The sequence below is a fragment of the Cladophialophora carrionii genome (genome assembly GCF_000365165.1).
Source record: "Cladophialophora carrionii CBS 160.54 unplaced genomic scaffold supercont1.7, whole genome shotgun sequence".
NCBI classification, from domain to species: domain Eukaryota; kingdom Fungi; phylum Ascomycota; class Eurotiomycetes; order Chaetothyriales; family Herpotrichiellaceae; genus Cladophialophora; species Cladophialophora carrionii.
The window spans coordinates 476,983-493,398 of NW_008481832.1; the positions used below are offsets into that span (position 1 = coordinate 476,983).

Consider the following 16,416-nt stretch of genomic DNA (forward strand, 5'->3'; position numbering starts at 1 on the left):
CTGTCTATGCTGCATGGTTAGTATGGATGTTGGCATGTGTGGTAAGGAATAATATGTGCTGCCTGGGAATTTGACTGGCATCGATGTCTTCTCGCCCTCATCTCGGTCGCTCTTTCACCTCACATCATCCTTCCATCTTCCTCGTCCCTCGCAACTTCTACGTGCTCGCTAGCCCGGAACCCCCAACTGACCGGACCTCGCACCTTGATCAAAATAAGGTTCGATAATGTCAAGTGTAAGAAAATGGGCGAGCGCTTCACCGTTGTTCATCGTTAATATCGCAGGTAGCATGGTATCCCTCGGGCCGCAACGCGTGAGGAGCGAACGGCAGAAGCGCGGCAGAAGGAGCTGAAGGAAATCGCCCAGTATCAGCAGCTCGTGGAGGAAGTAAATGACAAGGTTATTGATGTTAGATAACCCGGTCGAGGAAATAATGCTGACGATGATCTGGTTCAGGTTGCTGCAAAGGAATACACAGCAGAATTGCTTCAAAAGACGGCAGAACTTCTGAAGAAGAACCCAGAGTACTACACTGTCTGGAACCACCGCCGGCGCATCTACGTGAATGAGTTCGAGGATCTCGCGAGACAAACATCAGCCGAGGAAATAGACGAAGACACTCGAATCAGCCAGGTACTCGATATTATTCAACTGGACCTGCAATTCCTCTTTCCCCTGCTGCTCAAATTCCCCAAGTGCTATTGGATCTGGAACCACAGGCTATGGCTTCTCGAACAAGCAACGATCCTTGTGCCCGCGATCAAAGCCCGAAAGCTATGGGAAGAGGAGCTGGGGTTGGTGGGCAAAATGCTCAATCGGGACAGCCGCAACTTCCATGGCTGGGGTTATCGACGGACAGTGGTGCAAAATCTGGAGAGCCCGGCTTTGCAAGGACAAAGCATGGCACGGCCAGAGTTTGACTACACCAAGAAAATGATTGGGACAAATCTCTCGAACTTCTCAGCCTGGCATAACCGCACCAAGCTCATCCTCAGGATCCTAGACGAGGAGAGTGCTAGTGACCAGGAACGACAAAACATGCTAGACGAAGGTAGGCCACCTTGCTCCTCAAATGTCACCCATGCTCACTTCACTGTTCGTATAGAACTTGAGTTGATCCACAAAGCTCTGTTCGACCCTTACGACCAGTCGCTATGGTTCTACCACCAGAATCTCATGTGCACGTTTGATCCAGACCAGGCGGCGAAGAGCATGGCACCAAATCTTTCGAAAGAGGCGCGGCTAGAGTATATCGCTGCAGAGCGGGAATACATTGAGGAAGTTCTGGAGGATGCCCAAGATTGCAAGTGGCCGTACCAGGCGCTGATTGAGTGCACGCTCTTAGAAGGCAAGGTGAACTCGTGCCTTAAGGAGGAGGACGGCGTCAAGGTGAAAGAGTGGTTGCAGACGCTGAAGACTCTGGATCCTCTGAGGAAGGGCAGATGGAACGATATGGAGCAGCAGCTCGCAAGCAACTGGCGTGATATTTGGTGAGGTGGAACGATGATGACCAGGCCCTGCATCGTACTCGTAATGAAACAGGCCTTTGCTTCCTGAGCCCCTTAAAAATGAGCCGCAAAGCTCCCCTACTGTGAGGTACTTGGGCTGTCGGCCCCTTTACGGCACAGCCAAACACTGCAACGGCACCACGCGGCACCATAGGGGCTTAAGAGGGGCTAGGCCGTAGAGCCGGGGCGCGTGCCTGTGGCGCTCCTGCTAAAACACGCCTCTCTGAGAACACGACGGGGGCAACAACGGGCTCACGCAGAATGAGACACGCGCACAATGCATGATCCTGTGCCACAGCGGAGTCGAAAGGTCGGCAACAGGGAAGAAAAGACAGGTGTCGCGTCCCAAGCTGCAGTCTCTTGAACATACCGCGTAGATATTCTGGGAATCTGAAACCTGTTTCTGGGGCACGAGATCCCGAGCCAGATCTGATGTCGATCCCTCCTTCCGCTAGCTGCAACTATTAAGAATTTTGGTGTCTGTCGACGAGTGACCATCCTCCCACCGCACCTCAAGCCAGGGAACAGCAAGCAAGAATTGGCAGCAGCCTTCACCTTCCTATCTATCACCGAGTGACGAGCCACACCATCTCGGAGTTGTCTGATCAGCTCCACCCCCCTGCGAATCCAAGCCTGACTCTCGCGTCACCGTTCCAACCGTCGCTCCTACGACCCAACAAACCACCCAGCTATCCCCAACGGGCAATAAATCAAGAAAACAACCTCTGCTGCAAGACTAGGTCAAGATCGTTGGATGGGCGAGAACACGAGCATGCCTGGTCGCTGTTGAGGGCTTCAAGATGGCAACCACCGCAGAGCACTCGGAGGTCGACGAGGTAAGCCACATGGACGCCCAGGTTCACACAAGTTCCCGTCTGACAAGAAGTAGCAGTTCGAGGACGCGAGCGACGTCAAAAGTAACTCGAAACGGGAATCCTCCTCGTCGGATCAACCTCCGTCAAATGCCAATGACGACGAGCAAGCAAAGGATCCGCAAAGAGAAAGCACGGGAAGCTCAGAATCCAAGACACCCGATATAACCACGACCCAGCCGGTTGCAGACGTTGACACCAAGAATGAATTGCAAACGTCTACATTGAAGCCCACTGAATCTCTAAGCAGCACCTCCGGCGACCCAACTGAGAAATCCGATCCTCCCAAGCCTCCGCCTCGTCCTTCGAGATTTCAGGGTTTCGCTTCCTCTCTGCCTTCAGTGCCGTGGGGAGCTCCTCCTCCTCCTCCCCCTAAGAAACCTTCCAATGACGCTCGGGCGCCCTCTCCTCAACCGCCTCTACCGCCACAGCCTCAGGCTACGTCCACATGGAGTCGCAAAGCCACCACCCCGTTTGGCTGGCTCAGCCGTGCGACATCCGCTCCAAAAGAAACTCGCTCCCCTCCCTTACCCTCTAGATCCCAGCTTGACACCCGGCGGAACACCGCAGCGTCCACATCGACCCTTGGAAGCAATCCTGACCTGATGCTGAAGGCCCTGGAAGAGGCGCAAGATGGCTCGGGCGGCTCGAAACGGGCGTCGCTGCGAGAGCAATTCAAGATGCTGCGCATGCGGGAAGAAGCTGGAATATCAAGCCTGGAAGGTACAGAGTCAGCCGAGGGTGGTGCAATAGCTGGTTTAGTCGGTCGGTCTACCAGCTTAAGTATGGGAATAGCAACACCTGGCACCGTTAACCCGGATGAGAACGTCGTCTCTACTCCTGTTGTGTCTCCTACATCGCCCATGGCTGAAACACTTCCTACGAATCCGAATCTCCCTCCGGGCACCGTGTCGGGGGTCGCTGCTGCAGCTGCGGGCACAGCTATACCCATCGACTGGGATTTCTGGCAGAATGTCGTCAATGAAGGTCCACAAGCTGTTGCCCGAACGAGCCCTGATGAGTTCACCCAAGCCATCAGTGGCGGAATCCCTCAGACCATCAGACCGGTCATATGGCAGGTACTAGCAGGCAGCAAAAATGAGGACCTAGAAGCCGTCTACTGGGAGCTCAAGTCGCGAGAACCAGCAAAGGAGGGTATGCCCAAGTCCCCGCTGCTCAACGGAAACCTCAATGGTAGCGTCAAGGAAAAGGAATCTACCGCTTCTTCGAGATCGTCGATAAGGTCCGATCATTCAACGCCAGCCACAAGCTCTAATGTCGGAGTTGCGTCACCCTCTCCTTCCCACGAAGCTACAGATCCGTTGAGCACTGCCCGCCTCCAGACCCAGTTGGCGGCAGAGAGAGCGAAGAAGGCCAAGGAGGACTCCGCTGCGCTATCAAAGCTGGAGAAGGCCATCAAGCGCGACTTGGGCTCAAGGACAAGCTACTCCAAGTACGCGATAGCAGCTGGCTTACAAGACCCTCTGTTCCATGTGCTCCGCGCGTACGCACTCTTTGATGACGCGGTCGGGTATCCCCAGGGAATGAACTTTATGGTAATGCCACTCTTAATCGCCATGCCACAAGAAGAGGCCTTTTGCCTACTGGTTCGCCTGATGAACAAATACCAGGTCAGGGATCTCTTCATCCAGGACATGCCTGGCTTGCATCTCCACCTGTACCAATTTGAGCGATTACTGGAAGACCTGGAACCCGCTTTGTACTGTCACCTAAAGCGGAGAGACGTCACCCCGAATCTCTACGCCACCCAATGGTTTCTGACGATGTTTGCATATCGGTTCCCTCTTCAACTCGTCATGCGCGTGTACGACCTGGTTCTCTGTGAGGGTCTTGAAGGCGCCATTCTGAAGTTCGGCATGGCATTTATGCAGAAGAACGCTGCTACACTTCTGGGCATGCAAGACATGCAGAGTCTCACCAACTTCCTCAAGGAGAAGATCTTCGACGCCTATATCGATGCCACACCATCTTCCAAATCGCTACTGGAATCCGGCTTCTTTGGCAGCTCGGGGGGATCGGAAAACGAGGTCTATCGAGCGGATCTTCTTGTGCAAGATGCCTGTGCCGTTAAGCTTACTCCTGACATGTTGAACCGCTATCGCGAGGAATGGGAAACGACAACCAAAGCCGAGAAGGCGCGTGAAACCGAAATGGAGAATCTCAAGACTGACTGCGCCACGAAAGCTGCACAAATTCGGTCGTTGGAACAAAGGGCCGAAAAGTCCGATGCCGAACACATCGAGATTGCCAACGAGCTTGTACGGCTGAAAGTCGAGAACAATGAGCTCCATGATCAGAACGAAAGCCTGACCGGCCAAGTCGCGGAACTGAAGAAGGTTGCAGAAAGCGAGGCAGCAAATGTCGAGGAAAGATTAAAAGCGACCACCGAACAAGTCATGCAGCGCAATATCGAGGTGCAGAATGAGAATCGTCATATGGAGGAACAGATGGCCGAGATGGAACGGGAGCTCGTCGAAATGAAGCTGAAGTATGCTGAAGTGAGTGCTTTCCCTCGACAGCCCTTGTCCACAATACTAATTCCCGTCTAGCTCAATGCCGAACACGAAGGGCTCAAGCAGAAATGGAACGACCTGAAACGAGCTCTCGAATAGATTCCCTGACGTACTACCACGGCCGTATCCCTACACTCAACACCCTTCGCCATGACGACTTCAACGATTCTGTGTTTATAGCATGACAACCGATTCCGGCTTCGATATCCTGTTCCACCAGGGCAATTTTCTGCCGCGATCGATGTCTGATGATTGGCTGCGACACTCGTCTGCGCCTCGCCTCACTTCTCGATACCCCGATCTACGATTGATGGACAAAGAAATTGCTATTCATTAGCCGGATGTGCTGGAGATATGGCCCGAGACCACCCTGGGGTGGTCGTACATATGTACGTGTAGTTTTTGGAGAAACCTTGGCCGGCAGAGATACGGCCAGAGCGCATCGTCAGGAGGCGACTGGGCTGGACGGACACGCTACTGAAATTGTCCGCACTGGGTAGGAGATCTTGTCCGCTTGCTCTGTAGGCCGTATCAGTCTTGCATGCGCCGTTCTCGCCAGGGACGCCTGAGGCTGGCAACAGACGTACCGAGTACTATATTGTTATGGTAACCAGCAGCGATAGATGGAGAGATACCTGTCGATGACACGGGGAAGGACGACATTACATGGCACAATGTGACAGTGCTGAACCGGGCAAGCTTCCACGCGGCTACCGAGGGGGACAACCTGCCATTTGGTTCAGGTGGAAAGTAGTGGAAGGCGAGATCTTTTCACTTCGTTCGTGCTCTAGTATAGTAGGACTCTAGCTTGCAGTACCCGGCATCCAGCCTGATGCTGTGGCTCTACAACCTCACCTTGCCAGCCTTGAGCTCTTCCCACTCCTTCCTGCCGAAGACCTCATACTTGGTCCCATTCGGGGGCAACCAGTACATTCTATCGGCCGGGGCGGATTTCTCGATCTTGTCCAGGTCGACGCCCTCGGTCCGTAAACGACCCTTCTGTAGCTTCATCGTGCCGGTATATTCCAGCTGCGGAACCACGCGCAAGAAGATGGGCACGGCATACCGGGGCAGCGTCGAGAGCAGATATTCCGCCAGCCTGGCCAAGTCGAGCTGTTCCGGCGCCGCGACGGACGAGACGGGGACGATGGCCGCACAGCCGGCCCTGCCGTCGGCGTGGGGGACCTGCACGCCGTAGACGTTGGCCTCGGCGATCTGGTCGAAGCGGCCCAGCACGTCCGAGACCTCGTTGGTCGAGACATTCTCGCTCCGCCAGCGGAACGTGTCGCCCAGGCGGTCGACAAAGTAGACGCAGCCGTCGGCGTCCTGGCGCATCATGTCGCCCGACCGGAACCACAGGTCGCCCTTGCGGAACAGGTCGCGGATGAACCGTTTCTGGCCGGCGCCCTTGTTCTTGTAGTAGCCGGCAAACACGGTGTCGACGGTGGCCGGGTCCATGCGGTGGACGACCTCGCCGGGCTCGCCGGTCTTGCATTCGATGGCGAACCCCTTGTCGTCGCGGAGGATCTCCTCCGTGTCGATGTCGATGCGGACTCTCTTTTCGTTGGCCCCGTTGGCCCAGTTCCAGTACAGGCCGCGCACGCCGACCGCGTTCCTGCCAAAGTCGCCCTTGTTGGCGTTGAAGGTCGCGCCCATGCCGTCCGTGGCGGCGTACAGCTCGTTGATGGTCTCGATGCCGAACCGTTGCCGGAACGTCTCCCACACGTCCGGCCGCATGCCGTTGCCCCACGCCATTTTCACGTTGTGTTGCTTGTCCAGCGGCGAAGGGGGTGCGTTGATCAGGTACCGACACAGCTCGCCGACGTACTGCAAAATGTCGGCCCTGGACGCCCGCACCTCGGGCCACAGTGTTTTGTGCGAGAATTTCCGCGACAGCACGACGGCCGACCCGGCGAAGATGGAGGGCGTGACACACAGCCCGTGTGCGGCGCCGTGGTACAACGGCAGACACGTATACATCCTATTCCCCGGCTTGAGCTTCAGGTACTCGGCCACGCTGCGGGCGGTGTTGAGCTCGCGCCCACGCAGCATGATGACTCCCTTGGGCAGGCCCGTCGTTCCCGACGTGTAGATCAGGCCGGCAAGTTCGGTCGGGGAGATGCCTTTGTGCAGGGCCTTGGGCACGGGCGTCGTGTCGGTGAGGGCCGCAAGGAAGGCTTCGTCATAGTAGACGGTCGTGACGCCGGCGGACCGGAGCTCATCGTCACAGGGCTGCACGAGATCTGTTGTGGAGCGGTCGGCCAGCAGGAAGCGCGCGTCGCTGAGCTTGACCGAGTGCGTGAGCGGCCCGGCCGTCAGGTTGCAGTTGATGAAAGCCGGACACGCGCGGATGGCCTCCAAGCCGAACCACAGCATCAGAAACTCGGGACTGTTGCCGCCGTCGAGGGCGACGATCTCTTGCGCCCGCACACCCAGGTCGTTGCGCAGCCAGTTGGCCACCTTGTGGATCTCGGTGAAGAACTGCTTGTACGTCCACGACCGGCCCTCGAACATCAGGAACAGCTGGTCGGCGTTCCGCCCCGTGGCCTGGTCCTCGAAGACGTGGTACATCAGCATGCGGTTCTGCTGGTACCGTTCCACCGTGAAGGCCATGGCCTTTTTCTGGCCCGCCCCCAGAGAGCCCGCGGCCAGGTCATGGCGGATGAGGAATTTCGCGTCGAGATATGCCGCGGTCGCGAGCCCGCCCGCGATGGCTGCCGCTACGGTGGACACTAGACGTGGTGGGTGTGTGCGTGAGAGAGAGGATCAAAGTCACCGAAAATGCAGACAGAACTTGAGGCCGGTGGGAGGGGGACTTACGAGACATGCTGGGTTCGATGATGCAGCGCACTGTGCGCGTATGGTGGAGCAGTCAAGATATAGGATAGACACACGGCCATGATACATCATATATTATTCTGGCTACATAATTAGCCCGCAGGCGCGGTTGAGTGAGAATCGAGTTCGGTATCTTTTGTCGTGCCCTCCCTCCAGCTATCCGCGTCGGGACCGAGGCTCGCAAGGCCATTCGGCCGTCACTGTCCTGCCTGCCGCAAGGTTTGGCCTTACTCCGCTTTGGCCGCCTGGGGCTTGCACGAGCTTGGAAGTACGGAGTAATGAGGGCTGCCGACGTGCCAATGGTGGGGGGGGGTAATGAGTATGAGGAGCATGGTGGGCGTCGACGAATGGACGGACAGCGTGGGGCCCCAGGGATGGCAGTGCGAGACGTAACTCGTACTGTGTCTTCAATGACCGGGCCGAAGGTGAATCGAGTCGATGTGGGCGATGTCAGCGAGAACTACGACCAACAGCTACATAGGACTTACGCAGTACGACGAACCTCGTACTCTATACAGGCCACAGTGCACAGTCAGCATAAGAGTGTGAGTGAGACTCGTTTCATTGCAATGTCTGGATTATTTGCATATACCATCGTGGGTATGACGTCTCCGGGGGGGGCACATAATCCTGCGTTCGAAGAGCATGATACAGCCCTGTTGTTTGCTCGTCACTCCTGTGTCCAGGTCATATCATCCAGCGCCTAGTGTAGCTGCGGTATCCAAGCACCAGCGCCCATCATATCCAAAGGGGTATCGCGGTCGTCATGTCGTTCCGTCATGTCTATCGTATCCGACTCCGGTGTTGGCGCGAAAGGAAAAGCAAAACAAAGCCATAACACAAGCACCAGCCGTCGGCGCTGAAGGCATCAAGGTCGTCAAGGGGATGTTCTGTCGTCCAGGTTGAAATCGCCGCACAAGAGAAGGAAAGCCTTTGCTGTGCCCAAAAGGAAAACCCGCATTCCCCAGTACATTCCAACAGTAACCACCTCCATGTCTCGGCCCACCCCATCCTCTTCTAAATCACCTCCGATGCTCCTCCGGTCCCCAGCACTCTAGTACCAGACCTGCTGGTGTTCCCACGTGTTAGAAAGCATACTGTCTTCGTTCCAGGTGGCTTCGCCGACGTCTGGAGTCCCGAACATGCCGTCTTCATCATAGATCACCATCGCTTGCGTGGCACTCGCCAGCTGTTCCTCGCGCCATTCCGGGACGAAACAAGGTTTCCACTCGCCGATCGCCTTCATCAATTCCGCGCCGAGATAGAAAGCACCGGCAGCCTCGAATCCCGGGTCGCTGTTCATCTTGATGTTGCCGTGGTATGACTCTGCTGGAGAGGGACCACATGAAAAGACAGGGCCGGTTTCGTCGACAGCATGAGGCTTCTGAAAGGGCTGCTCTTGGAACGGCGCAGACGGATTGGTAGAGGCACGTGGAGGGGGTAGGTATCGCCCACACTTGGTTCTTGCCAGGGAGCACTGTCGACTGTCACCGTTCCACTGGAGTTCTGCCTTGCTGGGCCAGTTCGCTGGCTTTAGGGGACATTCAGCTGACCAGATTGTCGGGAGACAAAGCACAGGGCTGAGCCCGTCGTTGAACACCTTTCCTCCCTCGCCGAATGCCGACTTGATCTTGCGCTGCTGCTTGGGGACTTTCTGTTGAGCTTCGATCTGAGCCTTCAGCACGTCGCAGTTCTTCTTGGTCTCCGTCTCGGCAATCGTGAGCATCTCCTTTTTGTGGGTTATCCACTCAGCCACGTTCTGGGGAAAGATTTCGGATGGACCCCGACCAGGCTTAGCATGGGGCTTGAACTGCTCCGGGGCGAAATGGCGGACGCGGTGTCGCAATCGTTCATACTCCTCGCTATCTTTGACGGCTTGGCTCTTCCACGTTCGGGTCGATGTGTAAGAAGGTCCACCGACGGGCACAAGAACAAGAGCACGGTCCGGATTGGTGCCTGCCTGATTCCCAATATCCTTACTCCCCTCGCTAGTGAGGTCGCTGAAGGTAAGGAGTGACGATTGATCGACTGATAGACGATCCGATCTTCTCCGGGCAGCCATCACTATGATGTGGGTATGGCCCGCTGTGGACGCTGGAGAGGTTTTATTGGTTAGAGCTGCAAGGGCTTAGTGTAATAGCGAAGGATGAATAGGACCGAGAGTATGAATGGGTTGAAGGAACAGGCGTTGTTTGTTGTCACTTCCTTACCGTGAGATGCGATACCGGAGGTTATTGAAGAACCGCGGTCGAGACTGCGCAGTTGATGTGGTTGACGGGGAAGCAGGAGATCGAAAGTGAATATTCAGGCAGATTCAACTCTTGTGACCGTGGTATTGCCAGGGGAACAACGGGGAACCTGCCTTGTCTCCGTGTCCGAGTTGCTGGTATCTTCACAGCGCACTGTTGGCAAGCAGTTCTCGGAGGGATTCTCTGCCTTGCTGTTGCAGTATGGGATATCGAGTTTGGGATATCGAGTTTGGGATATCGAGTTTGGACAATATGGAAAGGTCCGGAGCGAGTCCTTGGGGACACGCACAGTTCGGATCTCGGGTCTTGACGCCGCTCGAACTTTTGGAATATGAAGCCTCGCAAGGCTGTCACAGACTTGTCAAGTTTCCTCTGTCAGTCGCCCGCCAAGCTGTTTCCAACATGGATGTGGGCGCAGTTTGAGGGTACTAGAGAGCCAAAAGCGCCCTCTGGATGTTTGTTCTCTTTTGCACTAATTTTCAGGGCGCGGATCAGTGTTGAAGTCCACATTCCCAATGATCAGTGATGTTCCCGCTGGTCACACTCTTTCGCCGCTATACGTGAGGGCTACCCTGGATCTGTCCGTCGATGGAGATGTGTGAGGGTTTGGCGAACCATGATGGATTTTGCCGGAGCTTGTTTGGGGAATCAGCCCTTTTATGCATGGCCAGTTTCACTTGTGGTATTGAGTGACGACGCTGCTGTCTCTGGTATTGAATGTCAGCTAGCCGGTCTGCGTTATCACACTTCCAGCGCCAAAGGGTAACTCGGCACCTGTCAAACAGAGCACATCCACCAAGCGCGACGGATGTTGGTGATGAGGCCACTGGCCACAAGGGAAGTTTGTTCCTAGTGACCCGCCTCTTTCACTCCAACCGCTGAAAGCTACTCGACACCTGATCACAACCAGAAGTGATTCTTTGCGACGGAGTTTCGTCTTTCGCAGTGAAAAATTGTTTCAGACCTGGATGCCGACTCAAGATGGTCGCAAGCAGAGGGGCAAAGGGTATATTCACATATACTTCGGCTAACCCTTAACCGTGTTGAGAGCACAAATGGCCCGGATCGCGACAGGCTTACAAGTCCCGTTGATCGTTGCATCAGTCAATTGCTTCACTTTGGCCTGGTTGGAGACCCTGTCGGCCTGATCACCATCTCAGCCAAATGCGCATCGTCATGACAGTATGTTTTCAGGATCCAGTCCGAGCAAACCTGGTCGTTGGCCCAGCTGTTGCATACCATGGCACCGTCGTTGCTATCACTGTCACCCGGGTGTAGGTTCAGCTGCATGTTTTGAGGAAGAGCAAAGCGACGTTGAAGGAGCAGACTTGGAGGACAGTTACCATGGTCACATGTCACAGGAAGAGCTCTCAGGCAGCACTGGCTTCCAGGGAAGGGTGAAGTCGATACCAAGGTTCAAGGAAAGAACGTATCTCAAAGTCGCGAAAAAGTCATACACAAGAGAGGGAGGGAATGACTAGGGGACATCAAAGGGACGAATAGCAGGAGGTGCTGGTCGTGCCCACTCAAGTCGATATCTTGATCCGCAGTGCAACTTCCTCTCGCTTGCCGCCATCATGTCGTCCTGGTGTCGTCTTGGTGTCGTCTTGATGTTCTCCGGTCCTGGTGCAGCCACACATGAACGGCTGTCATCTTGACGTCGTGGGACATCTATGGCAAACGCGACGGCCGGCTGTTCTGAAGCAGACGATTTGTTATCAGGCTCCAGAGAGGACTTTAAGCTGGCGCACGCAAAACGTCTTCATCCCTCCTATGTGATGCGGAGGTGAAACGGCTTGATGTCAATTTCACAAGTGGAAACTACGGGGAATCAATGCCAGCTTACTGAGTAACATGCGGTGGTGCATATTGACCCGACGCGACGCGTCCACCATCTAGCAAGGTCGTGTTGCAGTGTGGAAACGCGTTCTATCAACCCTCTCTGAGAATCTGACCAAGATTCAGGCCAACATGCCAGCAATAGAACTTTTGATTCCTTCTTCACGCACAGCGAGAACCGGCACCAATTCACTTCCGCCTCTTTTTCAGACCCCTTCCGGTCTCGCTGTGGTCGAAATCCAAGGAACGATCCACGGACCTTTCCAAGATCCAACGCCAGAGGATGAAAACCAGGTACCAACAACTCGCCAGATCGGCCGCCTAGAGTTCCCGTTATACAACCCGCAGGCAAGCAATGATGACGGTAAATGGATGAAGAAAGTCTATCTCTACGTCGGCAAGCACCAGCGACTCACCGGTGAGATTAAGAAGTTGGGAAAGCCGTTGGCCGTCATCCAGAAAGTAGATCACAGCAGTGGCGATGATAGAGATGCAAACTCAGGAACGAACGTGGGCGAAGCAAATCAGGAGCTTCTGGAAATTGTCGAAATCATCAGGTTTAAAGTCCTATTTAGCGCCCGGCCAGAGCCTGTGGGGGAGTAAGCCACCACACTGAAAAGGACAGATTCGCTTCAGTGGTAGACAGTCTTGCTGCCATGCTTGTGAGGTGACTTGAGCACGGGGATGGGATATGATTGTCACCGTTACGACTCGCGGAGAAAGAGAGGGTGCGCAGTAGCGAGATCTCGAAATGCAAAGCGTCCAAGATTTCTGGGCCGGCTTACAACGACAACAACTACCTTTGATGCTTGAGCGATTTGGGGTTCTCAGAGACAAGCACAATCTGCAGTCGGCCGCTGCAACATTGAGTTCGCAATCCGCCTGCCCGAGACCAGCCCAATGCCACTCGAGGAGTCAGGAGATGTTCGGTGCAGGAGATTGCCCCGTCGCACAGATTCGGGACCCCTACGCAACTGTTACGCGATAACGTCGAGGCATCCGGCCGGCACAGTGTGAACATTCAGGAACAAGAAAGGCACACCTTCGCGGCTTGAAGTTGCGAGGGACGGAGAGGTCGAGGAGCAACAGAGAACTTCGGTTGCATAGTTCAACCTCAAAATGCTGTACCGTTGGCTTTGGACACGGCAGTCAGTCGAGGTGAGCTTCTGGTTTTCTGGACTGAGGTCGCTCCATAGGGGGATTCCAGCTGGCCAGGTCATGAAATTTGGCGCTTTCGACACCTATACCGCCGAACCACCTGCGGAGAGCCTCGAAAACGGTAGTGGCAATGTTATTTGGGCGATGTCTTGAGAGTGACGGTCAATGCACAAGAGATGGCAAACCATTGCCAACCCTACCTTACCATCATACCCATCCTATTCAATGTGACTGCGTGCCTCAGACTGCCATTGAAGACTGCGACTTCATGTGCTGGATGAACAGTGGAATCATTTATTGGTAACGTTCGACCGAGAGGCTGCTCAATGAGACCAGATGGCCGTATGCAGTCACTCTGTATTCCCCCGAACAGCATTGATTTGCAGCCTAATCTGACCGAAGCAACCCAGGAGCCAAGTGAACCACATATTGGTCTTTTCTGTAAACTGTGGATTGCATGGACAGTTGGCTCCTCATTGAGAGAAATGGAAATTGGAGGCTGTAGGTAGATGTCAAAGTGAGACTGTCGGAAGGTAAGAGTAGTTTCATGAGGACAACAAGTACGATCTAGCGCTCGAGTATTATCTTGTCCTGCTTGGACAGTCTCATGTCTGCTGAAGATCTTGTATCGAATGGGTGATTCGGTCACCAAGTCTACCTTATCAAGGGAGAGTGAGGTCGGTGTGACTCAAAACCAAGCTGGCAACACTGGAATATCACCGAAGTCCATATATAGCGAGTTAAGTCCCAACACGAAATAGACAGTCGTGACAGTCCCAGACGGCAAGACGAGATTCACATGAAAAGAAAGTCAGGTTGTGGTCCTCGCTCTGACATGCCACAGCCTGGAGTTACTCCGTACGGACGGCGCCCACCGGCCTTATCTTGGCTGTGGCTGCCATTGGCGGGCGTGGTTAGGCGCAGTTGGTGCTGGGGTGCATCAGTGACCGCATCGCCAGCCGCAAGCTTGCAGCTCCCTCTACCGCCCTCGCTACAGAATCTTTGTCGATGATTTGACCCCGAAGCTCGCTCTCCCTGTTGGTTTGGTCTTGGAGAATAGATCTCTCGTTAGTCGCAGCTGCTCCTCGCCTGCGCCACCGTGGCTCTCTGATTGGCCCGCCGGTCCTGCACAGCTCTTCCGTCAAGTGCTCAGTAGCTACACAATTCTTGCTGCCTCAATCTCCAACCTCGACCACCACCATCGACCCTCACCTCACCGAACTCGAGACATGGCCACCCAAGATGCTCGTATGGCCTCGGTCAAGCCGAGGCTGAAGTACAATACGATTGGCGGTGTCAATGGCCCTCTGGTCATCCTAGACAATGTACGTTGGAGCTGCGCACTGGCGCCCCGCGACATGTGCTGCATTATCGCTGATACTCAGTTCTCTTAGGTCAAATTCCCCCGATACAACGAGATTGTCAGTCTGACACTTCCCGATGGCTCGTCACGGTCGGGCCAGGTTCTCGAGGCAAGAGGTATGCTCGTCACAGCTACGCAAATATCTTCGACGATGGCTGATTGACGATGGTTTGCAGGGAACAGAGCTGTCGTCCAGGTCTTTGAAGGCACAACGGGCATTGATGTCAAGAAGGTGCGCAGAACTTCTGCTTTACACTCTACGATGATGCTCATTATCTACAGACGAAAGTCGAGTTCACCGGCCACAGTTTGAAGATCGGGGTCTCGGAAGACATGCTGGGTCGCATCTTCGATGGATCAGGAAGAGCCATTGACAAAGGGCCCAAAGTGCTGGCAGAAGACTACCTCGACATCAACGGGAGTCCCATCAATCCATATTCCAGAGTACGCTCGCCCTGTCTCACTGTCTCCACCGCAAACTGACCCGGGTGAAGGTTTACCCCGAGGAAATGATCTCGACAGGCATCTCGGCTATTGACTGCATGAACTCGGTAGCCAGAGGGCAGAAGATCCCCATTTTCTCGGCTGCCGGTCTACCTCATAACGAAATTGCTGCTCAGATCTGTCGGCAGGCTGGTCTCGTCAACCAACCTACGAAGGGCGTCCATGATGGTCACGAGGAAAACTTCAGCATCGTCTTCGCTGCCATGGGTGTCAATATGGAGACTTCCCGATTCTTCACTCGCGATTTCGAAGAGAACGGTTCGATGGAGCGAGTGACCCTGTTCTTGAACTTGGCCAACGACCCAACCATCGAACGTATCATCACGCCTCGACTTGCGTTGACCACGGCAGAATACTACGCCTATCAACTTGAGAAGCACGTTCTAGTCATCCTCACGGATTTGTCTGCATACTGCGACGCTCTTCGAGAAGTCTCTGCTGCCCGAGAAGAGGTGCCAGGTCGTCGCGGCTATCCCGGTTACATGTACACTGATTTGTCCACCATTTACGAGCGAGCCGGTCGTGTCGAAGGAAGAAACGGCTCCATCACCCAGATCCCCATCTTGACCATGCCTAACGACGACATCACACATCCGATCCCCGATTTGACCGGGTACATTACAGAAGGTCAGATCTTCGTCGATCGTGGTCTGCACAACAAGGGTGTCTACCCGCCCATCAATGTCTTGCCGTCCCTGTCTCGACTGATGAAGTCTGCCATCGGCGAAGGTCTGACGCGGAAAGATCATGGTGACGTCTCAAACCAGCTGTACGCCAAGTATGCCATTGGTCGTGACGCAGCCGCCATGAAAGCAGTCGTGGGTGAGGAAGCCTTGTCATCCGAAGACAAGCTCTCGCTGGAATTCTTGGACAAGTTCGAGAGACAATTCATCTCCCAAAGCCCTTACGACAAGCGCTCGATTTTCGACAGCTTGGATCTCGGGTGGAATCTTCTCCGCATCTTCCCCAAGGAACTGCTCAACCGTATCAACCCGAAATTGTTAGATGAGTTCTACGCCAGGAAAGGACATGGAAAGAAGGCCAACAAAGATACAAGAGACAATGAGGACGGTAACAAGCAGGTCAACGGTGACACCAACCTGTTGGATGACTAGGTGTAAGAGCGAGGTGGGGTGCGGAAAGCCTCGATCCAGGAGAATGTAGAGAGGCATCCATTAGTTGTAACCGTGGTTGACGTGGCATCGCTTTTGAGGTCTCAGCGAAACAATCAGGTCGTATGGCCCCGGGTCGTCTGATATATGCTTGCTTTTAGTCAGTCCCAGGCGCTCGTCCACGGCTTCAGATTTTGGCAGATCGTGTTCTCCAAGTCATGGTCGTCACTGTTGCGCGATGTAGACAAGTATACTGCTTGAGCGTGAGCGTGGAGACGTCGGTATACCAAGTACTGTGCCCTCCTGTAGCTTTTCTTCAGTTCGCTCAGTTTAATCCGCTATCTATACGGATCTCCCGAGCCGCATCGGTTAAGACCACACGTAGGGGTTTTGGAGGCGGTTTCAATAAAGTATCCTTTAGTAGGTAGTGGATAGGTAG

At 54.7% G+C, this 16,416-nt stretch overlaps 6 protein-coding genes across 6 annotated transcripts; 4 read left to right on the top strand and 2 right to left on the bottom strand.

The window, feature by feature from the left end:
* Nucleotides 1-226: 226 nt before the first annotated feature.
* G647_08262 (uncharacterized protein) lies at nucleotides 227-1,494 on the top strand (the record flags this gene model as incomplete). Its single annotated transcript, XM_008732574.1, has 4 exons — nucleotides 227-235; nucleotides 289-399; nucleotides 457-1,051; nucleotides 1,106-1,494. The coding sequence occupies 4 exons, from the start codon at nucleotides 227-229 to the stop codon at nucleotides 1,492-1,494; spliced, it is 1,104 nt and encodes a 367-aa protein (XP_008730796.1).
* Nucleotides 1,495-2,308: 814 nt separating this feature from the next.
* On the top strand, nucleotides 2,309-5,013 carry G647_08263 (uncharacterized protein; the record flags this gene model as incomplete). Its single annotated transcript, XM_008732575.1, has 3 exons — nucleotides 2,309-2,344; nucleotides 2,398-4,899; nucleotides 4,951-5,013. 3 exons carry the CDS (start codon nucleotides 2,309-2,311, stop codon nucleotides 5,011-5,013), a joined length of 2,601 nt encoding a protein of 866 aa, XP_008730797.1.
* A 744-nt stretch (nucleotides 5,014-5,757) lies between these two features.
* Nucleotides 5,758-7,741, bottom strand: G647_08264 (uncharacterized protein; the record flags this gene model as incomplete). Its single annotated transcript, XM_008732576.1, has 2 exons — nucleotides 5,758-7,646; nucleotides 7,735-7,741. 2 exons carry the CDS (start codon nucleotides 7,739-7,741, stop codon nucleotides 5,758-5,760), a joined length of 1,896 nt encoding a protein of 631 aa, XP_008730798.1.
* Nucleotides 7,742-8,806: 1,065 nt separating this feature from the next.
* Nucleotides 8,807-9,814, bottom strand: G647_08265 (uncharacterized protein; the record flags this gene model as incomplete). Its single annotated transcript, XM_008732577.1, has 1 exon — nucleotides 8,807-9,814. The coding sequence occupies one exon, from the start codon at nucleotides 9,812-9,814 to the stop codon at nucleotides 8,807-8,809; it is 1,008 nt and encodes a 335-aa protein (XP_008730799.1).
* Nucleotides 9,815-11,972: 2,158 nt separating this feature from the next.
* Nucleotides 11,973-12,443, top strand: G647_08266 (uncharacterized protein; the record flags this gene model as incomplete). The annotated part of the gene is made up of 1 exon (XM_008732578.1): nucleotides 11,973-12,443. One exon carries the CDS (start codon nucleotides 11,973-11,975, stop codon nucleotides 12,441-12,443), a length of 471 nt encoding a protein of 156 aa, XP_008730800.1.
* Nucleotides 12,444-14,227: 1,784 nt separating this feature from the next.
* G647_08267 (V-type proton ATPase subunit B) lies at nucleotides 14,228-15,980 on the top strand (the record flags this gene model as incomplete). The annotated part of the gene is made up of 5 exons (XM_008732579.1): nucleotides 14,228-14,323; nucleotides 14,393-14,477; nucleotides 14,538-14,593; nucleotides 14,644-14,805; nucleotides 14,856-15,980. The coding sequence occupies 5 exons, from the start codon at nucleotides 14,228-14,230 to the stop codon at nucleotides 15,978-15,980; spliced, it is 1,524 nt and encodes a 507-aa protein (XP_008730801.1).
* Nucleotides 15,981-16,416: the final 436 nt, after the last annotated feature.